Source organism: Opisthocomus hoazin, chromosome 6 (genome assembly GCF_030867145.1).
Source record: "Opisthocomus hoazin isolate bOpiHoa1 chromosome 6, bOpiHoa1.hap1, whole genome shotgun sequence".
In the NCBI taxonomy this organism is placed as follows: domain Eukaryota; kingdom Metazoa; phylum Chordata; class Aves; order Opisthocomiformes; family Opisthocomidae; genus Opisthocomus; species Opisthocomus hoazin.
Window position 1 is genome coordinate 17,016,851 of NC_134419.1, and position 26,396 is coordinate 17,043,246.

The following is a 26,396-nucleotide window of genomic DNA, read 5'->3' on the forward strand; positions in this document are numbered from 1 at the left end:
CCATTTCTGGGCTTATCATCATTCCCAAACACGACACATTTCATTTTCCACACGCACCCTCTTTCATCTCATGACTTCTAAATGTATTAATATTAAAATACAAAAATATTTACTGAATTTTCATCCTAGATCTATCTACTTTCCTCCCACAATTGTAAAGGGACTGTTCTTTAAAATACCATCCCTAACCAGGACAAGTGCCCCTACACTCCCGGAAACACCGTATTCCCCATTTTGAGGCCTCCAGCACTCACTACAAAGCTGCAATTCAGCATAGCTGTAAGCACAAATTTTTTGAATACCACACACAGGTATATTCAAGCCCATAGCTCTTCCAAGTAAGACCTAAATAAAGGTTTCAGTTCATGCAAGATGATTGATTTTCAAGCCTTCTGCATTTCAGTACTATGTGCTGAGTAAAATTTTCATTTAGACTTGTCTCCAAGAGACAAAAGTGCAGACATCTACACACAAAGTACAGGATACTCCACCTACGCTGATTTGCTGAAATATCAAAACTGAAATCCAAGAATGGCCATAGAAAACCAGAACCTTAGGAGAAGTTTATAGCTATAGCTTCAGCTTTAACCTTGTTCATTATAAACACACACACTTACCTGATTAATAACATAAAAAATGCTATCATAAGCATCCTGTTGCGTATATATACTGCAGCTGTAGTCGTCTTCATCAACTCCAGAATAGCCTTTCAGGAACAGGTGTTTAAAAGCAATAGTGTTCTCCTCTTTGAATGAGACCACCAACTGGTTACTCAAACCGAAAAAAATAAGCTGGTAAGAGAAAAAAAAACACAACAGATTTGGGTTTTGAACACTGGTCAAGCAGCACCACTTTGGAAACAGCCTTGAATGATGATAAATACAAAACAGGAAAGTGCCTGTTGCTGTAACCCTGCTACAATAGGAGCAAAGAATCTGTTAACTAACGCCGTAAGACTACTGAAGTCAAGGTTACCGCACGAATGGTAAGAGAAACAGAAATGAAGGTCTCCCCCTGACTCTCAAACAGTGCAGCAACCAGACAGCTAGATCACTGCATCCTTTCACACATCCTGGACCTACACTCTAACTGGAATTTGCCAAAGCTTTTGCTGAGGATGCAGATGGCAGAAGAGCTAGCCTACAAGCGCAGCCTGCTACCCCAGAAATGCCCTGCTTTGCTATGGGACAAAATCCTGCACCTTCTTCCTACCTCTGGCGTGGCACAGGATTAGAGCAGACCTACACAGCAACAAAAAGCATCACCTGCCTGACCCAGGTGCTGGTCAAGGAGGCTATAATAAGAAGCAGCAGCAGACAGCAGAGTTACTCCTCAGGATTTGTGTTGCCCTACTATATGCATGCTCTCATTCCTGCCACCACCAAGGAAAACACATAAACGGATCCTAGAAGCTGAAAAGAGTCAAGCAAGAGTTTCTTCACAGGCATAGTAGCAGGAAGATATCCCTAACCCCACATAGCTAACCCTTCATCTTAGGTTTAAACTGCTTACTAACAGCAAATGTGAAACTGTCTCATTACTGCAAGGATTTTCCAAGCCCCACAAGAAACTGGCAGGAGTAGGGAAGACACAACATTGAGAAACTGCAAGCAGAAGAACTGTGAACTTAGAAATACCCCAAAGCAAACAGGCAGGCTCCACTAACATCCAAATTCCTTCATTCAAAACAATGGAAAATGGAAGGCACACCTATTTCCCCCCCCCTTCACTGGAATATGTCATCTTTTGTCCTGGACAGTAATTGCTGAGATCTGGGGCAGGCTCAATGCTGCCAGACTACTTAGTGCAAGGCTGTTTGGTTGTACAGCAAAGTCACAGCCAAGGCAGAGAAATGGGGATGTCAGCTCCGCCAGGTACATACACTCTTCAGATTAAGAGCAGAATCTTCATACTCCTAGCCAAGTTTTAAAATCAACTATTTATATCTTCAGTTGACTGCAAGGAAAAAAAAAAAAAAAGAAATCACCGAGTGCTACAAATAAATCTGCAGCACTCTAGACAGCATCTCTAGAAAAAAAATCAGGGACCTTCCAGCTGCAATACAGAGAAATAAAACTTACTCGGCAGGGTTTTCTCAGGGGAACCCCTAAGGGATTTCAGCACAGCATTGGAGTAAAACTTACTTCCCATACTGGGACAGAAGCCTCTGCTGCTTTTCAGCCAGGCAGAGACACCCCAGCTGCTGCATCACACCGGAACAGCCCCAAGTGTCTTGGTAACAGGCTGGCATCAGGCAGAAGCAGCTAGAAGGAGGCTTAACTTGTTCCCAGGTTGTCCTTCCAGGGTCTTGCCCTCACTCCGAAATACAGAGATGCTTGTTGAACCTGTCCATTTACTGTAAGCTCACATTTGAGACCTCCTTGCAGAGCAGCAACACATTTTCTGTCGGAACCTCTATCCTCCTTTTCTTGCCGACTACCTGCCTGGCATCTGAGAAACACCTAGGCTGGCAAGAAAAATGTTAAGCAGCAACCCAGAAAATCTTGTGGCCTTTGAAAGCCAAGCAGCAGAGCACCCCTTCTGCTCACAAAGGGTAGTGGGGGACTGGGACAGCAGACACAAAAATTACACGTTCAGTGACTCCCCCAAGAATTTACGTCCATAGGTTAGGACAGATTGAAAGTACTGAACCTTTTCAGAGCCATGTGAAGTTGTATTTTGTCTCATTACTCACACAGAAAAGTTAGTGCCCTGTCTTCGAAGGGAGCTCAATAACCCACAACTGAGTTGCAGCTGCCATTAAAATGAGACGGGGCACCCCTTCCTCTTCGCCTACACTGTGCTCGCACTGGCCACCCCCTCCTCCCCGCGCATGCCTTAATAGGCTCCCTGCTCTCAGCGGCTCCGACACTATGGGTAGCAATTGTGCCAGCACTGCTGTAAATGCCCTATTTCTGCTAGCCGTGCCTGGGCACACCGACCACCACATCCCAGTGCCGCCGGAGCTCCGGCACAGCATGGCAGCAGCAGAGGCCAGGTCCCATGCTGGGCGGGGCCTGACAGCCTGCTGCCTCTTTCCAGCGGGAGATGAAGAGCGAGAGCAGTCAATGAAGCACAGGGACACATAAGCTGGGGTTATGCTTCATTCTAGCTGGCAAGTCAAACACAAACCTGGAATCCTGCAACTCAGCATGTTTTTAGGAGTTGTGTATTTAGCTGTACTTGCAATGTATCAGATGTCAGAGTCCTGCATTTCAAAGGTCCAGAAAAATCCATTTCTACTTACATGTGTCCCATTTTTGTTCCCTCAGCCTTCAATCACCATTTCTTAGTGGACTGTAAATTAACCAACTACACTGTGATACCAGTGCAGTTTAAAAACCACCCTCTTCTTTGCCTGTCTGGGTACCCGACTCCTTGAAATGCGTCATCTGATGACAGAAGCAAGGGGCACATCCGAGTCCTGCAGCCCAGTCATCCCTGTCATCTCCAGAGACCGCAACGTTTTCACACTGAACACGTACATTCCAAGTTACTGACTAGCTTTCAAGAAGCACCATTTTGAAACAGCCCAGTGAAGCTACAGTCTATGAATGTAATGGGAAGCAGAACACAGAGCAGTACTGCGACAGCAAGCCAGAAGACACTGTTGGGTTTAGCAGGAAGAGTAATTTGCTTTAAAGTGTTATCTTAAAATCAGCAAAATACCTGGTCAAATACTGCCCCAAAAGCTCCAGGAGGCTTCTGTAATTTACTTATGTTATTCTTCCCCCTCCACACACCTTTCATAGTATTTTTTTCTTTCTGGACTGAAGTGGGAAGTTCAAGTCAGTAACAAACATCCAGGGATGGCAAAGGCCCAGAACCACAGAACTGCTTCTCCTGCACACCACTGCTACACTTTCTCAGAGTAAAAACAGAGGAAGAATTACCTGTGTCGTAACCATCAGTATCTTCAAAATCTGCAGAGCCAGTTTCCATGGTATTTGACGTCTTGCTCTGTATTTTTCACAGGGGTTCATGAAGTAAAACTTCAAATCCTCTTTCAGAGCCATTTCTTTTAGATCTAAATCTGACTGAGCCATCATATTTCTGCCATAAATAATATGTTAATTAGGAACCAGCAGAATGCTTTGGCAGACAATTTCCTCATATCGCAGTTTCACCTCAGATCACCATATGACATAAAAGGTCTGTAACAGTTTTCTGTTCATTTTACTGCAAACTGCATGAAATATTTCCCTATGATCACATCATTAAAAATCATTCAATCACATTAGATCATCAAAACACAGCACTTACACAACTATTTCTCAGGAATTAGGCATTAAAAAAAGAAGATCTGTAAGAGCAAGTCTATATTTACTCCTTTCTTAAAACTAAGTATTTGAAACAAAGAGAGGTCACTGTTAACACATTTCTCTGAATAACCCACCTTCTGCCACCAGAAAAAGGCGCCTTAAAGACTAAACAACCAGAGCAGGCTTCACAGCATGCTTCTGTTATGAATATGCAGCTTTAAGGGCTAAACCCATAGGCATTTATTTATTTAAATATCCGGGCATGTAAAAATCAGAGGAGCAAGCACAGAGGACTGCTGTTGTAGGTGTCTTGAATCACTCTAAATTTCTCCCTCTCAGTTGAACGGGACATTGAAAACTTTCCCCTTCTTCTAATCTTTTTAACCCTGTTTTCCAGTACCATAATTGTCAGAACTTTCCTACTTCACACAGAGATCAGAACCAAACTTGTAATTTTCTTCCTCACTCCACGTGTTAAGGTAGAGCAATAAGATCTGAAACTGGCTACATAATCCGATTATCAGTCCCACTTACCATCCAGAAAATTACTCCTCATGTTCCGAATTTTATAAAAGATGATGTTTTTTCTCAAGGTCAAAACCGAAAACATCAATTCCAAGTTTTCAAATGCATTCTTACTTCTTTTGTCCTCACCTGTCTGAAGCGTACAGGTACTTAAGCCCAAACCATAGATCACAAAGCACATTTGATTTCTAGAACCAGCTATCTCGCAAGAAGAGACATGAGAGTTAAAAAACACAGTAAAGTTGACACTGTGGTGTTTCTTCATAAGAGGAAGTGAAAAAAAAAAACCACACACACAAAAAAAAAATCTATTTTAACTTTAGAAGCTCAAAGGTTATCTTTATTACACAGCCCTAAATCAATCGTTCGTGAAGATGCTGGGAGGTAGGCCGATTTTGGTTTTGAGACAGGAAAAACACAGGAAAGAGTTTAAGAAAAAGAAACTGTGGCGTACATCCCTATTTAAATTTATAAGAAAAACGTACTGGACTAATTTTAATGTTTAAGACATGAAAACTTTGAAAAAATTAAAAACATCTGACAGACAAGCATATATAGTTACAGCTGTGAGCACTGTCTAAGGAACCAGGTACGTACGTACTTCACTCCTGCACTGACACCTGAAGACATCGCTGCTCCTGCCCCAGCTTCTCTTGAACAGGCAGCAGCATTTGTGTGGGCACACAACGAGCAAGACCTAACCCGGAGTAAAAGTCACAGGGGTAGGTGGGAAAGAAAGAGGAAACAGAGCAGGTTTAAGCTGGATCTCGTTGAGATTTAAAGCATGAAGGTATGACACAAGAACCCCTCCAAAACCTGGGCCAAATCCTCCCTTAAGCTTCCAGTAAAAGCCTACCTGAAGGGACCGATCTTAAAAATCAAACAGCAAACTTTGTAACACTATTTCCTTTGATATTTAAATACACACCATGGAAGACACAGTGGTTTTTTCTAGAGCTCTTTCAAGCCTTCACAGCTATTCTAAAAACTTGACGCTGACTAATAACAATACTTTCACTTTTACACAGCCCACACTTAACTCCACTGGCTAGGGATTACTTTTACTGATGTCTTTAGCTTCCGTTATTAATTAGCTGCAGAAATTGTGAGCAGGAAATTCAGCCAAGGAAAACAACATACTTTTTCAGCTTAAGAGGAGGAGATGAGACTCAAGCCTATACACTGTTGGGCTTTGTCTTCCAGTGAAGAACAGCCATTCCCTGGTGTAATATTCAGGAAATAATTCATCTGGTAATAGCTGAAATGTGGCAATTGTTTTCTAATCCATTTGTTTCTAGAAGATTCAAAATAACATCCAAATAAACTGCATTAAATCCCAGAACTAGAACCCTCAACCAAAGAACTTAAAAAAGTTAAAAAGCTGAGTGATTAATAGTGACTTACCGCATTTAAAACAAACCATCTAGTTCTACCAAATGTTTACTAGCCTAATAATACATGCATCCAAAGCACCTAACTGAAGACAGAGCAACAGAGCAATCTGATTCGGATGCAGTAGTGTCACTAACACCGCTTCCATGGCATGTTTGTGAAGCACTCATACAAGCAAGTTCTGTGAATGAAGAGTCACTCTTCTCTGCACGCTTAAACGCTTATCTAAGTGTCATCGTGTCGCAAATAACAATTGTTACTAATTCCATTCCAACAGCTGCATTAGGACAGCCCCCTGCAGTGCTGTACCTGGCCGGACAGGCTGTCGTTTGGGTGACGACCTGTAGCGAAGCGCTTCTAAGCTCAGCGTCCTGTTCAAGACAGAGGTTTCAGCAGCAGTGGCCACCACCTCCAGCTGCCTCCTTACCAAATAAACATTTAATACGCAGCTCTTCAGCAGAAAAAGCATCACTGAACCAAGCAGCTAAAAAGCTACAGAGCACAGATTCACTTTTTTTTTTTAAAAAAAAAAAAGAGCGATTCGCTACAGGAGTTACACCAACGGTGTCCGTCAGAGCTCCCTATCAGCAACATCCACCTACTCGAGCTCTACATCTTGAAGAGGTACGAACGAGACTGGGGGGGGGGGGGGGAGGCGGGATGGGGGGCTCAGAGGGAAAAAAAAGAAGAAAAGAACAGAAACGCCCCAACCACCGCGCCGGGCGGCCGGCATCCGACCGGGCAGCCCCAGCGGCGCCTCCCTGACCGCTCGCCGAGCCCGCAGCTCGCCTGGGGCGGGCATCGCCCAGCGCTGCAGAGGAAAGCGAGCGCTCGGAGGCGGAGGAAACCCCTCCCACCACAGAGCCCCCGCCGCGACCCGCGCCCCGAGCACGCAACGCCCCGCACCCCCGCCGCGGCGGGCAGAGCCCGCGCCGAGAGGCCCTACCTTGGCAGTGCCCCCCGCCAGTGCGGAGCAACGCGCCCCGCTGCCCCGTTCCCGGGGCCGCCCCCGCCCCGCCCTGCCCCGCCGCTGGGGCACGCCCGTTATCGCGCTAGCACACGGCCGGGCCCCGGCCCGCGGCCCTTGGCGGAGGAGCGCCCCGATCCGCTGCCCGCCGGGCGCCGCAACCCCCGCACCCAGCCCCGCTCACCCGCTGACAGTGGCCCGCCCGCCGGGCAGGTACTTGAGGGAGATCTCCATGGGGCCGCGGGGCGAGGGCGGCCCTCGGCGGGGGACGGGGGGGAGCCGGGGCTGCACACCCCGTCCCGCCAGCGAGCCCCGCGCCCTCCCCCGCCGGCCGCGCCGCCTTTATGGGCCCCGGGCGGAGGAGGGCGCCCCGCCGCCCACGTGCCCGGCGGCACACGGAGCGCCCCGTCCGCTCCCCGCCTCTGCCCCGAGCGGCGGCCGCGCTCCCGCCGAGCGGCTGCCGACAGCAGGCGGGGAGGGCTGCGGGCCGGCGCGGCTGCTGCGGAGCCGGTCGTTTGGCGGCCGAAAGGGCGCTGGGTTCCTCAGGGGAGGGGGTTAGTGCGGGCAAGGCGGGCGGCGAGAGGCTCGGCGGCGGCGGCCGGGAGCTCGCTGCCTGCCCGCACCGCGGTGGGCAGCGCGGGGCTCTGGCGTCACGCACCCCGGCGACGCCGTCCGGGGCCAGCTGCGGCCTCGGGCGGGACAGTGCTCCCGACGGGCGCCGTCACCGGTTTGGTCTTTTACAGCAGCATCTACTCCCCCCCCCCCCTCCCGCCCCCCGCCATCTGCCAGAGAGAAATTGCGCCTTTACACATCTATTTTTTCTTGGAAAGGTATGAGCATGTCTGGATTTGATTTCTTCCTCTCTTGGGTGCACGCTGTGTGCCTGCCCATGACAATACGCTTCGATCCAACACGGGAACTGGGACTTGGAAACAAGTATGGCCCCCGCTTCCCTCTGCCCCTCCGTGTGGCTTCCAAGAGGTCCGAGCTCTGCTGAGAAGAAGATCTTGCTGCCGGAGCGTGTGCGAAACGCTGGCGCTGGAATGACCCTTGGGGTGAAAACAGCTGTTACCCAGGTTTAGCACCCTGCAACTTGTTTTCGTGAGGAAATACCGCCAGTATTTTTCAGGCAGCGTTTTCCAGAGCCCCGTGAGAAACAGAACAGAGAACCCCGTTACCCCTCCACACCTGCTTGGGCAGCACCGAAGGCCCTGTTTTCCTGGATGGCGTGTTTAAGTACGAGTTATCTGCAGCTTTGTCTGCTGCTTTGCTCTCCCCACCTGCATTTTACAGTCCTATCTGTGCCTGCTTGATTGCATCGGTGTGAAGATACCGATGTCTCCAGGATGCAGCTTTACGGGCGTTACTAGCTCTGCTGATACTGTTGAGGCCGCTGATACTGTTGAAGTCACAAGGAGTTTTTCAGAATCAGACCATTGCCACACTTCCGGGCTCTGCAAGGCCATAACCAGCATATCATATATTGACACAAAATGAGACTTAAAAGCCTCACCACATACACCAGCAGCAGCCACAGCACAGGTATACTGGCAGAGCTGCACTTCATCTCAAAAGCAGCCAGTGGGCTGCCTGAGCTGCTTCTCAGGCAAGCTGTATACTTCAGCAGATGAAGATCCTGAACACCAAGGACCAAGCAGGTCAGAAATGTGAACAGCAAGCACTCAGATGGCCAGCAGCACTACCAAAGCAAACAGTACATATTTGAGTGTCTGTTTTCTTAAAAAACAAAATATAGGTATCAGATATGCAATACAAACAGCATTTATTTTTCTGGTCAGAGCTGGACATTTTGATCAGGTGTAGGGCAGTAACCTTTCAGGGTACTGTTGTTCTTTCCCCACGTAACAGTCTGCGCCCATAGCCAGAAACATGCAATTGCCGCTCAGCTAACTTCATAAGCAGTGGTCCCTTCTTTTCCTCCCACCCCATCCTAGTCTTTGCTTTACACATCCTTCTTCTACTTTTAGATAGCCCTCTCTGGCTTCAGACTGTGACCCTGCCCATTACTGCTTGCAGGCAAGCTGCCTTTCATCAACTCTTTCCCCCCCAAACCCCCGCAACTGCAGCAATGCTAAATGGAAAGCTGTGTAGTCCAGATGAAGGAACAGAGCGTGGCTTTCCACTGCATTTCTGCGTCTCAGTTGGTTGACTTTTTAGCTGTAGCACAAGCACAGGCCATTACTTAAAGAGTCTAACAGGGACTGCACTGCAAAACAAGCTTCACAGAGAAGTTTGCCCTTCAGGCAACAGAAAGCAGTCTTCAGTGGAAGATTTCTCCTATTAGGAATTGAAAGAATCTATATACAGTATCTTTTTCTGCCTTGGGGTCACCCATGGTAGCTTTCCATGTCTTATGCTCATACTGCGGGCTTCCGTTAACACGATTTCTCCCTGCTGCTAGCAAAGTTTGCAAGAATTTGCTATTTTAGAGCTCTTACAAATTTCGTTGAAGTTTGTTGCCAATCTCATAAGTTAACAGTGATGAAGCATATGCTCTGCCCCTTTTCTAAATGAAATCGGACTACTACTTGCCTTATAACTGTACTGTCAAACAAAGTATTCCATAGCTGTTTACAAAACGCACCTGCATCTTGAGCAAATTATTAATCTTAGCTTTCTCTTAACTCTGTATGAAAAAGCCTTGCTAAGCAGTCATCCTTCTGCATTTCAGTGATCTTAAAGTGCTTGCCATCCTTGTCAGAATTCCTTACACAAACTATTTTGTATGATACTGATGCGCACATTATATATTGTGCGTTGTCAAAGATCCGTAAGGACTTCACTGTGTCAGCATAAAACATGGTCACTGACTATTTGCTCTTCCAGGCAAGATTGCCTTGAATCTCCTTGAAAAGCTTCAAAAGTCTTCGATCTTAGGTGACTGGTGGAAGACAAGGACCTCAACACAGGAAACTTTGAGATACTGTCACTAATCTGTTCCGCCTACGCCTTGCATTTGGTTTGCCTTTGCTGAATTTGAACTTCATGTAATGCACAGGAGCATTTTTAGTGTAAGGTTTAATAACTGCTTATTTGTTTCTATGGCAAACTCTGAAATGCTGTTAAACAGGATCATCTGGGAACAGGTCCTCACCAGGGGCCACAGGAATTGTCTTGACTACAGGAAATGCAAGTTCACACACTCCACACACTGTTTCATGCCAGAAATCACATATTGCTATTTAAAAAAAAAAAAAAAAAGCAAGCTCCTGTATTAACCTGGCAACATATTTACTTGCAAGATGAATACAGACACGCCCAGTACTTACTGCAGCTGGAAGTGTTTATTGGAGCACATTTACAATGTGTAAACATTCAGACAGAACATGTATAGTGTCCACCACCTCTGTGCACAGCATTATACATCGTCACACACAGCTACAGGAATGTTGCTCACAAATGCAAATTATCTAAATTATGCTTCCCTTTGGTTTTCTATCCTGCTCCCAGAGTGTACAGACTATAGAAAATAAGGCATCCATGAAATGCCATCACAATCAACAAAGTATATAAACTAAGTTGTCAAAACTGAACTTTTACAAGACCTAATGTTTCAGCCAGCCACTGACAGTACAGGGTTATTGGGTCAGTAGTCTAAAGCGTGGACAGATATGATTCTCATAAACATATCTTCTGTGTATTTAACTTAGTTTAGGCTTCAGGTTTACAGACTTACGTACCAGAGAAAGATTTCAAGTAAAAAAAATAGGTATTTTGAAAGTGGTTTTGTCTGACTTTTCTGTTACAAACATAAGGTCAGCACACTGCGAAGCTGGAGACCATAACTGATCCTACCCAGTGTTGGATATGAGAGAACATGGACATTTCTCCACTCAACTCATCCCTCAAACTTCACTTCTGGCCTGGCATATCCCTGCCCTCTCCAAGAAGAGACTGCCACTTACATCAACTGGTACTTATGTTATAGAAATATTTAGTTTATGCTCTCAGTTATATTTCAATGGCTTGTGCATCAATTCACTGTAATGTCTCCAGAAACAAATTACACAGAATTTCATAGGTTTAGTTTATTTTTACTATGACTGCAGATAAACAAAAAATGCTGAGGGCTCTAGAGTGAGCTCTCGTTCACTTAGTGAGGAGTCAGCCATAGCTAGCTAATGCCTGTGGTACTGAGGGCTAGGCTGGTGTTCAAAGTTGCAGTTGTCCAGCACTCTTTCTATTTATAGTTGAAAGTTACTGCATTTCTAGTCTACTTGCATAATCCAGCCAAGTCTCTGAACACAGACAGCTTTTTAATGCCCTTTGCATTCTAGCGCAATTTAACTGAGGAAATAAATAGGATAGAGCTAATAAAAAACCAAACCCCCTGAACTAGCAGTGAGAGTGCCTAATCAGAAAGACTGTAAGTTTATCATAAGCTTCTGCCACAGACTTACGCTGTTTTTTGAGACAAGCAAATTCAGGCTTTAGGTAAAAGGTTTTCCACCAGCTCCATTCTCCGGTTCTTACAATGTGTGCTGCTTTAAAGCCTCCATGATACACTCCCACAATCCATTAAATATGTTCACCAGAACCTGTACAAGAAAGGGTGGAAATGTTGTCAGGTGCACGCATCAAACTAACAGTTTCATTGCACAAGCAGCCTTAAAAATGTATCTGAACTATTTAATTACTAATTTGACATACACTGATAAGAAACTGCTATGAACGACCATAAAACATTTTGAATATGTGAAAGAATTAAGAGAAGCCTTGTGTGTCCTGCCGGACTGTATGACTATTTAAGGAGCGGAAGCCATAGAACTGATAACGCAACATCCCGCTCAAGATACTTCTTCCTACAGATCATTTGTTTCAAAGTAAAACCAGATGGCCACACAACAGAGCTAAAGGAGCAATGTCCAGTATTTACAGGCAACTGCAAAGTCAGCTACTGGTCTAGTTTCTAGAGAAAGAAACACACTATTTCCAAATTAAAAAAAAAAAAAAGTCTGTACCACTAACATGCATATTATTAGGCATGCACATGGACCAAGACTTTTGGCACCAGGACAAAAATCACTAAAGAGCAGGTAATCCGTTTAGGAAACAAGGCTCTGAAACGAGGCATTGAAACACCTACAGCTCCGTTCGAGCCCAGGGTGCTGCTGGCTGCCCAATGCTCCTGAAGAACATGCTGCTTGAGAGTAACCAAGTTTTCCTTTTCAAATGCTCTTCTGGAATCCTGATCCTCACCTCGCGATCGGTGGAAAAGTATTACATCCCCACCCTGTCCCACCTCGCGCTGGGTTTCTTGCCTTGTTAAACTGAGAAGTGTGTGCAGAGAAGGAAATATTAACATTTCCGTGCCCTTTACCCAGGAGCAAGATGCCCTGCTCTGCTTCAGCCCATACTTTCATCTGCAGTAAGGCACTCGGTCAGAACAGCAGCTCTCCGCTCTGGACTGGCTCACTGCAGGCTCTGTTCTCTCCCTGCTCCAAAATATGTCTCCATCTCCTCCCCCTCGGAAATATATTCTGCCTGGCATATAACAATATAGCATGCCAGAAAAGCCCAATGCCAAGGACCTGCAAATGCCTTTGATCTTTTTAATCAAGCTGCAAATATTTAAAGACTCCCCCACCAAGGGAGCCTTCAGCAAGCGAGACTCAGAGTTGCTGCCAGCCAGGTTAAATATAAACCACGTATCCTGCAATTGGTATTCCTGAAGAAACAAAACCCCAAATAACTGAAGCATTGAGCTCTCCATAGTGGAAGTTAGGCAATACTTTTCCAGGCGCTGTGATAGTACCTCAAACTGCATGCTGTCTTAAAACCTTGGCAAGCTGATTTTCTCCCTATGTTTCAGGCCTGCTACTATTTAAGTTAGGACACCTTACTGTACCATTAAAAAGTGGATGAGAAGACACTGAATGAGTTCTGTAGGTCCTGCCTATTGCAGTGAGTACAGGAAATGTTAATGCTTGAATATTACACATATGGGGTTCCCAAGTTATTGTATATATTATCTAACTTGCTGTACTATTTTTCATATGTTAAGCGATTCTTAATTTAAAAGTTGCCTTACCTCTCCTAAGGAGTTTGTTGGCTGCAGACATTTCGGTAAAGTGCTCCATTCTAGAGCACTAGAAATAATTTGCAATTTTTGTGAGGTATTTTTTTCCTCTCCACCCCGAAAAATTTAAGTACTCTTCATAAACATTATACCAGGGACATTTTGTGGTGTGTTGCTTTTGCATATACCTTGATGTATGATTTTAATGTAGGTACGTACCTTTACAACAACAGAAGAGAGATGCAGAACTCTCCTCCTCTAACCGGTACCTGCCAGAGCTTGGTAAGTCTTTGCACTGTGATATAAATCTCTGAAGTTCTGTCTCTGGAAAGCCATCTTGTAAAGCATCTTGGTAGTGCTATAAATTGATATTTATTTAAACCTTTAAAAAGGATAAAACATACCATAACCCAAATCCTCCCCAGACTACTTTTAAGATATTGCTCAAGTCTGAAATTAGAAGGTTCACAGAACCGAATATGAAATTACTGCTTTTTAGCAGGTATTTATCATCTGTTGGAGCAGGAAATCAGACAGGCTTGTAAGAAAAATTACATAGGGAGGGATTAAAACCTCTTGTCATCACCCTACACCCTCAAAAGTAGCCACTGTATTTATTCTTTAAATTGGCATGCACTGCAAGTCAAAATATTGAGGGAGATGAGAGCCTTGATAGCACCAATCTTGCATTTTTATTCCAAACGAAGAGTCCATGCTCACCTTGACAGTTTCATACGTATCTGTAATGAGTGCAATGAAGAGACTCAGCACCATATAGATGAACAGACTGATGAAGGAGTAGAGGTAGATCCTACTGAATAACCAAACCAAGTAACTTTTCTGCTGCATTTTTGCAAAGGTGGCAAACATGTCATCTCCATTGATCAATGAAAAAAGGCATTCGGAAACCGTGTTCAGAGAGCGAAACTAGAGAGGGGGGAAGAAGACAAGGACATCCGTCGCCGCTTTATTTGGATCCAAAGACTGTACATAACATGAAGAAGATCCACAGCTGATGACTGACTGCCTTGGATCTCTTTGTACACCCAGGGTATGACAACATGCAAACAGTAAAACATTTGAGGAATGAGCAAAAGGTTGTCACTCCCTGTACACATACACATTCAATTCAGATATGCCAATTTCACTTTTAAAAGGGAAAAGGATAAAGTCTCCAAAGCTTTAGTCTGACACCGGTGTTCTGCAAGATGAAAATTATTTCTCAAAATACCAGCATGTGATTGGGAGTCACGGCAGCTTCTACTTCTGACTCAGAGCTTTCATAACTCGAGGAAAGTCCGACTGAGTCATGGAAGTCAGGCTCCTCATACAGAGCAGCATCATGCTGAAGATGCACTATTTTTATTTTAAGGGAAGCCTTGACATGGAAACTTAGAAGACAAAAGTAGTAATCTCTCATTTGTTTGGAATCCATTCTGTTATTCAAGTTGTCTTTTTTCATGTTAAGTATATTACCTTCACATGATAAGGTCCCAGTACAATCCATCCACAGAAACAATAGCCCAGGTAGATCATAGCAGCACAGCAGCAGAACCTCATGACGTTGGGTAATGCTGCTCGCAGCGTTAGGATGAGAAGCTGCACAAAGCAATGCGAACAGTTAGAATTCAACCAGGCATTTCTTCCAGGCCTCTTATAGCAACAAACAGAATAAATACCAACAGCACGAAGATCCCAGGAGATCCTTACATTATACTTCTGAAAGAAACCTAGGTAGCGAATGACTCCAAGCCACACAAGCATCGTGGATGTTCCTAGGAGTATGCTACAGACATCATAACTTGTCAGACTCTAAAAAAAAAGAAAGGGGAAAAAAAAAATAAGATAAGAACTGACAGGTTCTAAATTGCTGCTCTTATTCCTACAAAGATCTGTAAAGAATAATTGTTTCCCTTGGCAACCTCTCCTATTAAAAACTAGTTTGGGGCAATATGCATTGGAAAGCAGAAGCCCCACCGAAGAGCAAGGGCACTTTCAAGTGTAACTCATTTCACACGCCTTCACATATGGCCATTTGTAAAAGAGATTCTGACAAGACAAGCTTCATTTGCAAGGCCTCTGCAGGTGCCGAGATGGCCCCTCTCTATCTGGCTCACCAGGACCTGCAGAGTGGCACTGCAAACGTTTTTTGATGCTGCTTCCAGACCTGCAGCAACTGCTTCTGGAATCTGCGCTGACAGATTCCCCAGAGCAGCTTGGGAATCCCTCCACTGTACCCCAATGGACAGTGTAGATGTGACTTCAGAACCACAGGTTCTTCCAGTACGTAGGCAAAGCAATTTTTAAAAACACCATGACTTGTCAGCAGAACTCAGATAAATATTAAGGAAGATCCTGTTAGGTAGCCAGGAACTGTTAGGTGTAGAAAGCTATCAAGGAGAAGACTAATTAGCTTCTAATTAATTCTAACCAGAACTTCATTTATATTTTATTGGCACTTCACTGTTTGTTTTTTCCACCTGTACATACTGGCCTGTTTTCATCTGAGTTAGCACATACCCTGTTCCCTGAACTGCAGCTCTGCTCTGAAATGGATCATGACAGCTCACTTGAATAAGAAGTTTTCACTATTTTCTGGTTTTATTCTCTAAGAGTTGGCTAGTCTTTTGTATTAGCATAATTCATTTACAGCTTGACAACAAACACATTTTGGTGACTATTTAATGTGAACTTGTTATTCAGTCATTAACTTTTACACAGTAACGTGGAACAAGGTCTTTTTATTATGGTCCACAAGGCTTGCAAAATGAAGTCCGATGTACCTGTAGAGAAGAGTTTTAGTAAAATGGTCTCTTAGAAAAGAGATGTATATAAATAGATGTATTTATATATATACCAGAATCCCAAATGCAATATCTTACTGCAGTCTTGTTCTTGTCTTTGCTTTTCCCAAAGCAGGATGGAGTTATCTTTTCTCTTACCCAACTTCATTATAGCTTCTTTCTACTCCTAAGAACTGAGTTTATAGTCCCTAGGGTGAGATAGGGCAATTTGTACAGGTTGTTTATGATAGTCAAGCTGTCACCAGATGGATTTCAGACCCATCCTTTCATCATTACTGTCCAAAGTCTGTTGTGTTGCAATGTCACACTTCAAAGTCTGCTAGAGATTTGGTGAAGAACAACATTATCTGAATATTCAGAGTGCTTCAGAATAGCATATTGTGATGCTTTTTCTTTCCTAATTCTGGGTGCACGTAATATGTTTTAAAAAGATTTTTTTTCTCCTATATCAAGTTTATTTTATAAATTGAAGGCCTAGAACCTGGCTGTGGCTGTTACTTACAAGCTGGGAACCAGAAGCTGGGAAAGCAACAAAGTAATGTTTAAGGAGACAGTCTCTGCGCTATTTAAACACTTGTTAAATGGAGAACAGAAAGTTAAATGCTAAATTTTAAAAATCCATCAAATAAGCAAATATAAGTGGTCCTAAATGGGGAAGAGAGGAAGTCAACAGTCTTAAACTTTCAGAGACGAGGTTCATTTTATTCCTTGGAGTCACAAAGGAGCGAAGATAATTAGATCTGTAATATATAGTGATATTTGGAGTTTTTAAGTCTCACAACTGGAAAGAACACATCTCAGTTATAATTCCAGAGGACAGGATAGAGTTTTAAAATTTCATGCCATTCAGAATCAAGCATAGCTAGCCTAAAGCACTGGAACATGTTGCCCAGAGAGGGTGTAGATTCTCCTTCTCTGGAGATATTCAAGACACGCCTGGACAAGGTCCTGTACAGCCTGCTGTAGGTGACCCTGCTTCGGCAGGGGGTTGGACTAGATGACCCATAGAGGTCCCTTCCATCCCCTACCATTCTGTGATTCTGTGATAAAGTCCTCCAAGAGATTTTAAAACCTAGCTGGGACAGAAACAATCAATTTTACTTCCACCTGACAGTGTAAAAATCTTACCTTGGCTTGTATCTCCATCTTTAGAGTTGATCCAACGATAGTTAAGACATCACTAATGATAATCAGGATGTACCATCCATTGACAAATTCCATTTGATCACTGAAAGATACTTCTTTCTTGTAGTAATATAGGAAAAAGCTTACAAATTCCTAGGGGAAAGGAGGAAAGAAAAAAGTTAGTCAGACTTACACAAGACATGAAGACCTTACAAGGAAGGAGTTATACCCACCCTTTGGAGCCAAATTCCTTTAACCACTGATCGTGTGCAAAGGATCAATGAGGTTAGACAAGTCAATATAACAAAAGCATCAAAGATCATCATGTAATGAGTGTTCTTCTGTACTGCAAGAACAAAAACGAACATGCTTATAATCAGATGCATTTCATCTTGTCAACCATCTTGCGTATTGAAGTAAGAATCAAGTTTTGATGTTAACTATGTTTATACAACTGAATTAAGAAAAAATCTTAGCATATTTCCCGCAAAAGTTTGTCTGACATATTTTTATGAGAGACAGAAGTGCATCAGCACTACAGATACCACTTCAGTTAACTTAGGAAGGTTGATACCACATTAAAAATAAACCAGAGCACAAGCATTTCTTACAGCCCTGCAGAATTAGAGGTGGGAGTTGTCCATTTTACAAGCACTGGAATGGCCTTTGAAGTGACAGAACTTGACAAAAAAAAAAATCCCAGGAATTTTACAACATGTTCTTCTCTTCCAGAACAGTATTTGACTATCAGATAAGTTTTCCGTGCTAGAGCAGTGCAGATAATTTGCACTGCTGCTCAGCTATCCAAGACCAACATTGAGCTAGACGTGAGTTCTCCATCTCTTAACGTTACTAAAATTCACATTCTTGATCAACTAAGGTCAAATTTGGCACCAAAACTGCCACTAGACCTCTTTTTTGTTTTTATACCTATCATATAGCTGGAACTAGATGAGACAGTGTAAGGATTAGATTTTTAATGCTAAAAGAGTCATTGTTTAAGGAAAAAAAATGAAACAAATAAATGCTAGATTTGCAAGAAGATGCAGTAATTCTCTAAAATGGGATACTGAAGTTCTGGGTGACTTCACAAACTGCACTACTCAGAAAAAGCCCACCTACCTCTTGCCTATACCAAAGTCACTAACACATATAGTGTTGCCATTGAAGTTGGTTTTGCAGTGTAGTCCAGAACAGCAACAAGTTATTATTGTCCAATTGCAATCATTACCTTTGTAATTTTCCTTGGCTTTCAGAAAATAATACAGGGTACTTCAGGAGATGATTTTGAAAACTGTTATAGAGGCAATCTACACAGATATCAAATGTGGATTATTACAGAAGCCTGGTATCAAAACCTTCTGGTACTGCTGCACTAGCAATCTGTTAGAGGGAGCATGCCATCTGGTGCACATTTATAACATGGCAGCTAGCAGTGCTCATCAATAAAGAGTGTTTAATGGAATATGAGTTTGTGTAAGTGGTGTGGTTTGTACTCTGTGATGCATTTCATTAAATTCCCCAAAATTAATTCCAATCTGGATCATAAAAAAAACAAACAAAACAAAACACTTCTCTTTTTTCACTACCAGCTCTTCATTTCCTAACGTAGGCATAGCAAAGGGGAAAGTGGCAAAGTAGAAAAATGGACCTGATTAATCCTATTGCTTACTTCAGCAAAAAATTAAAAACAAGTGGAATATAGAGTCTTGGAAAGCTTATGACTTTCAAAGAGATTATTTTCTCTAATCAGAAAAGATCTCAATGTTTTTTGACCAAACCAAATAGCTGCCACAAAGGGTGCACTTGTGAGTAACTATTCAAGAGAGATTATTTAACCACACTGTGCATCTCAGTTACACCCAAATACATGCCAAACAGCATTTAAGTAGCAGTAAGAAGCACTTCTACCCATTCCACTCTAGCAAGCCTTAGCAACAGTGCATCCTTATCTTTCTCGGTGCTAAGTCCTGAGTTAAGAGTGAATCAGTTTCAACTTTCCACCACTATCATGTGTCCTTCTGTTGCCTGGTGCTAAAAGAATGCTTCACAACCCTACCTTAAGCAATGAGCAGTGTAAGTTCAGCAGCCAAAGCTAGAAGGATGCACAGTGAGGTGTGGAAAAATTTCAGTTAGACGGTATCAATGGTGCAAGATTCGAGAACTGCAAGGAAAGTGTTAGTGTGGCTGCATTCCCAGAATTTCAGATTGGGGTTGAAGAACAACATTTCCTTAGAAAATCAGGATTTAGAGCACACCCTCTACACAATGTATGTCCATAGTGCCTCATCTTTTAATAATGAATAAAGTTAACAAACATTGTGCTAGTGTGGTGAAAGTTTAGCATGAAAATTTGAACACATTTATGTCACTTACTTGATCCAGAAACATGCCAGTCTTTACATTCCCTGATTGCTATGTCGTTGTCTAGACTTATTTTAATTCTTCCACTGTGTGCTTTATTATCAAACACTATCTGCATTAACAAAAAAAAAAAAAAAAAAAAAAAAGTGCATGTCTTTTTAAAGTTAAACCATTACATATGTAGCACACTCTCTTGCTAAGCTTGCACAATGATTCGGAATAATTTTCCTAGGGGAGAAGTTATGAAACTTGTTTAAGCTTAACGTAATTCCAGTTTAATCAAATAAATGCTGTCAAAGTGAAAGACAAATCTGGTGAACCATGTATGTGCCACAAATTGCTTGATCAACTAGACACTAGGTGAAATTCTTCTAAACTACAGCCTCGTTCCTCTGTGATCTCAAAACCTTTCCTAGAAGCATCTCTCTAAAGATGAGAGGTCTATGCTTTCGTTGTCCTTCAGATGGGTTAGAGCACAAAAGGCTGTAAGCCAAGCAAGTGCTTCAGTTCCACATCACATGCACTCAAAGCTTAACCTCCCAGAGCTACAACTGGTGGTTATTTACAGGGTACACTAAGACACGACAGAGTAATCCAGACACCACCAGGCACCAGCCAATGGTGCCCAACACTCCTCAGAAAACATCTGCACTGACTGTGCATGGTAAACCAGCAGGAACGATTTCTCTTTTTGAACAGAAAGACACGTGGCAGGCTTCCACGTACCGTCAGAGTGAAGTCGTAACAGTCAGGGAGCTCGTGGTGACGAACGGTCTGGAGGTTGATCGCCTTCAGACTGAACACAAGCCGCACCGTCACCAGTCTGCAACAGAGCTTTGCATTAGCTTTTCACAGGGAAAATGCACGAATACCTCACTACAGGAGGTGCTGATTCCTCCTCACCTGTGGAAATCCAGAGTGAAATTCAAATTGTGCTTTCCCACTGTTGTGTTGTCTAATGGCATCATTGGCTCAATGTACAAGCAGTCTGCAATGGATAAGTACTCACAACATTATCTCATGGGTTATTGCGCTCTTTAGCTGTAATCTGCCTTTCCCACTCCTGAGGCTGGAAAGAGCCGTTGACTACACCAGGCAAGATAGCATGCTTAAGTAAGGAGTCATTTGGGAAGTCAGCTGACAAATATATTGGCTTCCCTGAACCAGCCAAGTTATTCATCGTGAATTCACAGGAAAGGCTTCCAAAATTAGCCTGTAACACTCTTATTAGATGGTCATCACTGCTAACGGCTCATCACTTGTTTTGTGGCAGTAGACATAAAGGACTGTAGCTTGGAAGTGAGGGCTAGAGGTTAGTTACACAGTATATTTCTTGCCAGTTTTGGCTGGTAGTAAGTTCAATATAGATCATTTGATAGGACTATACCATACTGGACGTTTATAAGAATTCATGAGAAATCTGCGGTCCCTCCTCCCAAAGAACTAAAACAATATATTAGGTTTGTTACCAGTCACAATCTCTGGGTCTATATCAAAGGTGTCATTTCCAGGACAGATGGTTCCTCGCTTGTAGAACTGCTGACACACGGCCAGAGCTGTCTCTTCTGCTCCCCTCTTCTCATAAGCATGGTTTCCAACAGAAATGTTGGGCAGCTGTAAGTACTGAAGTTCAGAACAAACAGACAAACCAACATAGATGGCATCAAAACTGTTAGTCTCTGAAAAAAAACAACAAACCAATAGTGTCTGGATCTGTTCCATAACCCACCTTTTTTATTTATAAGGTCACCTAAAGAACTCAGAAAAACCTACACCATACTACAGCCAACAGAAACCTACACCATACTACAGCTGAGTCCTCAAATACTTCAAGGTATTTGACAAAAACAGTAAGTGCAGGATTTGGACATAAATACCTTTTTACCTTTTTTTTTTTTTCTTTTTCTCTTTACAGTCCTTACTAGAAAGCCTAATTTGTTACTTGCAAAGAACTCTGGCTCAAATCCAAGGCATGCATTTAGTGCAGAATTAGTATACTGACTAGCTTTAAGGATGTCACCACAAGTACAATGCTCTGGCAGTGACAGAAAACCTGAATGAGTCAACATTCTAGTCTTAAGCAACGGGCACAGAAGTTCAATTTCAGACACCATTAGGGAAGATGGAAGAAGAAAAGGCACCCAGGTAAAGAGCATATATATTGTATACATTGCAGCGACAATCCTTACCTGGTTTATTGCAAAGAATATCTGGTCATAGACATCTGTTTGTGTGTATACAGCATAGGTATCATCCATTCTGTCCATGTATCCTTTCAAGAAGAGATGTTTGAATGCAACAGTGTTCTCTTCTTTGAAGGCAACCACCATTTGATTGCTCAATCCAAAAACCACCAGCTGAAAAAGACATTTATATTTCCTGTTCAAAGACAAAGTTGACTTCTGGATTAACATGCGAATCCTGTCCTGCGAACAGCCATTCTTTCATCACGCTGGTAGACACGGCACGTACATGCAGGCTACTCCATCTCACAGCTGGTCAAAAGAAAGTTTGACTTTCGGAAACAATGGGTTTCAAGAATGTTCCTTTAACATGTTTACCAGCATTTTGGCCAAGAAGTCGCATTTTTACAAAGGGCAGGATACCATCTCAAATTCAAGCTACCCATATACTGTTACACGTGCTTTGCTAGTTCAGCCTGACATTAACATGACTTGCCTTGGGGAATATCAGTGTACCTCAGCCAAAAAGGCAGGACAGGACTTAACCAGACCCCACTTTGAAGTCCTTACTCCAGTGCAGAAAAGGCAAATTGAGGACATCTCAGAAAAACAAACATCTGTCCCTCAGGTTTGGGTGAAAAGTGCTTTGAGAATACTGATCAAAATGATGCTTGTAACACGATAACCTCTGAAGCTGTTCAAAAATATATTGTAATTGTTCATGAAAAGTTAGCATAAAAGCCTGCTGGCTACTATCCAGGCTGGAAAAGGTTTCTAGAAGAATGTGATGTATTGTTGCTGGGAGCTCGCAATTCCCTTTGGTGACTATTGTTTCAAATCTGGTGTCAGGAGTATTGTGAAGAAACTCATCAGAGATAAGTCAGAATCAGTAGCCTACAGATTAGTTTTATGGCCGCGATGCAAACTGGATAGGTTGGTTTTGATAAGGATAACTCAGTTACAGAGATACTAAAACGCTCTGTGGGCAAGCTCAGCATGCTAGGCCCACAGGAATACACCAGTAAATCACCAGAGTTAAGACTGATTTACCTACTGGCAGGATTTTCTCTATAAAGGCTAAATCAGCATTAATATCTTTCTTATTTAGGTCCTTCCACCATCAAATTTTATTTTTAATTGCAGAATGGGACAGATGACAATCAGAGGACGATGATACATTTCAAACTGAAGTGGTAAGTAAGGGGTGCAAACATAGTGCCAAATGTATAGCAACAGAATTATTATTCCTGCAGTTTGTCCCATCATTCATGCAACTATGGAAAGCATCCTTCTCCATCCTTGTATTGTCATAGCACTGACACCACCATAAACGTAAATCATATGTGGGCAGCTCTGAAGGGTCATCATCTGAGGCGTTAGAAACATTTTATGAAATACCTTCTCCCTCCTTAACCAGAGAACTTTAAGACAAACGGTTGCATTTTAGGCAGCAGATAAATGTGTTATATGAAATCTATGGTGCAAGGCTGGGTGCAAGGAAGAGTGGGGCGAAATTTCTGTTTTTTTCAATACATGAGTTTGTATACCATACACAAGGCATGAGCAAACATCATGAAAAAGCTACCAATTTCAGTTCTTATAGCTGTGATGTTGAAACAGAAGCAACTGTTCCTTCCCTCGAACACAAACACAGAGTGAAGAAGGTATTGAGGGGAACAGATGTGTAAGGACATCATCCTTTTCTTTTTTTTGGGGGGGAGGAGAAGGGGGAAAGGGGAAAGAAAAAAGAAAGTAAAGTAAAAAGTAAAGCAGAACCCTTAGACATGGTGCTGTTCATCTCCGCTCTTAGGAAAGCGATCTTTCAGTCAATAGTTTTAGGAGAAAATTACGCCATCTCAGATCTAAACTAGGTATATGCAATTAAAATAGTTTTGTAGTCTATCCTCTCCCTGTCTCTGCACCACACCAAGAACAGCATTTGTCACCTGCACTCCTTATTTGAATTCCCACGGGCTAAGAAGAGTCCCTGCTTCCCCACTTACTCACCTGAATAGTAACCATTGCTATTTTGAGTAATTGAATCCCAAGTTTCCAAGGCTTCCTGCCCCGGGCCCAGAATTTCTCACATGGGTTCATGAAGAAGAATTTTAACTTCCTTCTAAGCTGGTCTTCCAGCAGCCCCTCCTGTGATACTGACAGGTGTTGTTTGTAGCTGCAAAGATTTTCATCATCATGAACACTGCAGCTGCTCACAGCCACTTCAGGATTTTCCATTTCTGAAATGAAAAGAAGTCCAAGTCAGTTGGAAAACATGCCAGCATGAATACTGTAGCATCAGATCATTCTGCGCGGACAGCCTGGACTCCAAAGACGTTTATCTTCTGTGAAAGGCACTTGCACATTACACTGAATTTGAAAGCTTCCTCATAATATTGCACATGTTCTGCAGAACCCAAAGGAAAGTTTGAGCAAGCTCTACAATTTGCAGACAGGCTGTCAGGACATTTATTTAGTAGTGGAATTTCTGTCCCTTTGGAATTACAGAGTCACTTGCTGAAAACTTCTTCCTCTCTCACTTGGCAATAACATCATAGATACAAGACATCCTGACTCATTTCCTTCTGCGTCCAGAAGAGTACCAAAAGCCTCTGGTGAGCGTTCTCTCTTCTGGAAAACCTACCTACTTCTGTAGCTAGTATTTTTCCCTGCTGTCCATGCGGTCCTTGAAATAAATGGAGTTTTCAAGACAGACAGCATTTTTCTTTGACATTAGTATTAGCTCTTGGAAATGGAGACCCAGCATGCCAAATTGCAATTCAGATACATTACCCGAGTGCACTAACTTGTCATTTAGCAAGATTATAGCTACTTCTTCAGCCATAAAACCCTGAATGTAAACCCATGGTGATCATGAACCAGACAAAAAGACCAAAAGGTAATTGTATTCAAGCATCATGATCAACTCATTTTGGATGAGGGGAAAGACTATAAGAGAACCTTATAAACACAGTTTGAAAGATTACTCTCTCATTCTGTCTCAATGTGTTCAGCTGTTAATCTGTTACAAAATTCACTGAGTCCCAAACATTTTGTAAATGCTTTATAAAGCACTTAAGAGGTAGCCAGGAACATTTACTTCAGATAACAGACTGTTGACATTAAGGACAGAGGAGACAGCCTAGGTTGTGAATAACGTTAGAGATGTGCCGTACTCGACAAATTACTTTTGTGTAAGAAAAGTTTCTTATAGAACCTAAACAAAAAATCATCACTAAGATTCATGTTTAAAAACGTGCCGTGCAGGTCCCCTCTCCTCAGGCAGCCGTCGCACACACCAGAACACACGTCTGTTTTCGGGTACTATTCACGACCTGCAGCTTCCCCAGCTGTCACAGAGAGCAAGACGAGTTTTGAATCAGCAGCTTAACACTAAGAATAGGCCCATAAATAGACTCAAAAAAACCCACCCCAAACAAACCAGCTTCTGTTTTATCGGGTCTCCGCGGTCCCGCGGGATGCAGTACGCCGGTGTCCACTTATCTCTCTGAAAGCTGATCAGCCATTTCTGAGTTCAGTCCTGCTCCGACACCGCAACGCTCCTGTCAATGTGTGTGCTTGATTTAAAACAACAAACAACAAACTAACGCATCACCGCTGCCCGCCCGGCCTTCCCGCAGCACGGCCTCTGCCCGCCCGGCCTCCCCCCGGTATAACCGCTGCCCCCCAGCCTTCCCGCCGCCCGCCCAGCGCCTCCTCCGAGCCCTCAGGGCCGGTCAGCACACGCCGGCAGCCGGTCAGCGCTTGCACAGCCTTTCGGGTCGCACAGGGCACGGACGCGGGCCTCCCCTCCCTCCCCTCCGCGGGGCACCGGCGGGAGCATGCCCGGCCCCCCGCCTCGGCACGGCCCCCCCGGGGCGCTCATTTCCAGCAGCACCCCAAACCCCAAACCCCAAAGCCGGAGGCGGCCCCGCCGCCCCCGTTTCGCGCTCTCCAAGCGGCGGCCCGGCGCACCTGCCGGCTCGGTCACGGGCCTCGGCCCCAGGCAGGCAGCGCGGCCGGGGGAGCGCGGCGCCCGGAGCCGCTGCCGCACCATGCCCGCCGCCGCCTCCGGCTGCGCGCGCTGCCCACGGGCTGCTGCCCACGGGCTGGCGGGAGGTAACGCTGGCGCCGTGGTCGGCTGTGCCCCACCTGCGGTAAAAACCCCTCCCGGGCACAGAGCCGCAGCCAGGAAGGGCAGCCAGCCGGCAGCGCAGCGAACGGAACGGAGGGACCGGCACGGCGGTGCGAGCGGCGGGGATCAGGAGCCGGCAGAGCGAGGGCAAGGCAAACCCGGGCAGCTACCGGCGCGGAGCTGCGGCGGCGGGGAGGGGGCCGGGGCTGGCCGCCCACAGACCCGGCCGGCGGCGAGCCCCCCGCGCGCAGCGTGCTGGGACGCGTGGTCTTTACCCGAACGGCCGCCTTCCTGCGAGGAACACCCAATGGCAGCTTCTCTTCGCAGGGGCGGGATTGAAAAGCAGAGCGCTGACTGGCTGTCGGAAACATCAATCCCGTTGCCCTGACAACCGCGCGGCTCCAGGGACGCGGCGGGGCCGGGGCCGCGCAGGTAGGGGCGGCGGGGCGGGAAGGGAAGGGAAGCGGCGGGGCGCGGCGCGGCGCGACCGGGGGCGCAGGGGCTCCGGCAGCGCAAGGAAGGGCTCTGTGGAAGCGGGTGAGAAGCGGCGGGCCCGAGCGCCCGGGCAGCAGCCGACAGGCGGCAACCCTTGGGGCGGGCTG

The 26,396-nt window shown here is 44.4% G+C and overlaps 2 protein-coding genes and 1 long non-coding RNA gene across 8 annotated transcripts in view; 1 reads left to right on the forward strand and 2 right to left on the reverse strand.

The window, feature by feature from the left end:
* Window positions 1–7,474, reverse strand: part of MCOLN2 (mucolipin TRP cation channel 2) — a 22,134-nt gene extending 14,660 nt beyond the window's left edge. Inside the window, exons 1-3 of one of the 3 annotated variants that reach the window (XM_075424834.1) lie at window positions 7,331–7,474; window positions 3,894–4,053; window positions 618–791 (exon numbers count right to left, since the gene is read on the reverse strand). In XM_075424834.1, the coding sequence (XP_075280949.1) occupies window positions 618–791; window positions 3,894–4,053; window positions 7,331–7,380 (384 nt within the window). In that variant the 5' untranslated portion in view covers window positions 7,381–7,474. Of the gene's footprint in view, window positions 1–617; window positions 792–3,893; window positions 4,054–4,796; window positions 5,933–7,125; window positions 7,142–7,330 lie in introns of those variants that run through there. The other 2 variants (XM_075424837.1, XM_075424835.1) reach the window with 2 other exon arrangements.
* LOC142361797 (uncharacterized) lies at window positions 6,479–18,580 on the forward strand. The gene is made up of 2 exons (XR_012764408.1): window positions 6,479–6,803; window positions 7,977–18,580. It is a non-coding gene; the product is annotated as an uncharacterized LOC142361797 (long non-coding RNA).
* MCOLN3 (mucolipin TRP cation channel 3) lies at window positions 10,449–26,023 on the reverse strand. 4 transcript variants are annotated; one of them, XM_075424831.1, is made up of 14 exons: window positions 25,812–26,023; window positions 25,091–25,222; window positions 23,670–23,899; window positions 21,669–21,836; window positions 20,949–21,102; window positions 20,383–20,467; window positions 20,206–20,302; window positions 19,492–19,591; window positions 17,349–17,461; window positions 17,119–17,268; window positions 14,663–14,998; window positions 13,907–14,113; window positions 13,406–13,544; window positions 10,449–11,705 (listed from the first exon to the last, which is right to left on the reverse strand). In XM_075424831.1, the coding sequence occupies exons 3-14, from the start codon at window positions 23,895–23,897 to the stop codon at window positions 11,686–11,688; spliced, it is 1,797 nt and encodes a 598-aa protein (XP_075280946.1). In that variant the 5' UTR covers window positions 23,898–23,899; window positions 25,091–25,222; window positions 25,812–26,023; the 3' UTR covers window positions 10,449–11,685. The 4 variants fall into 4 exon arrangements, with proteins under 4 accessions (XP_075280946.1, XP_075280947.1, XP_075280948.1 ...); XM_075424832.1 differs by having other exon boundaries at window positions 25,091–25,237; XM_075424833.1 differs by lacking the exon at window positions 25,812–26,023 and adding an exon at window positions 25,635–25,652.
* Between the last annotated feature and the right edge of the window lie 373 nt (window positions 26,024–26,396).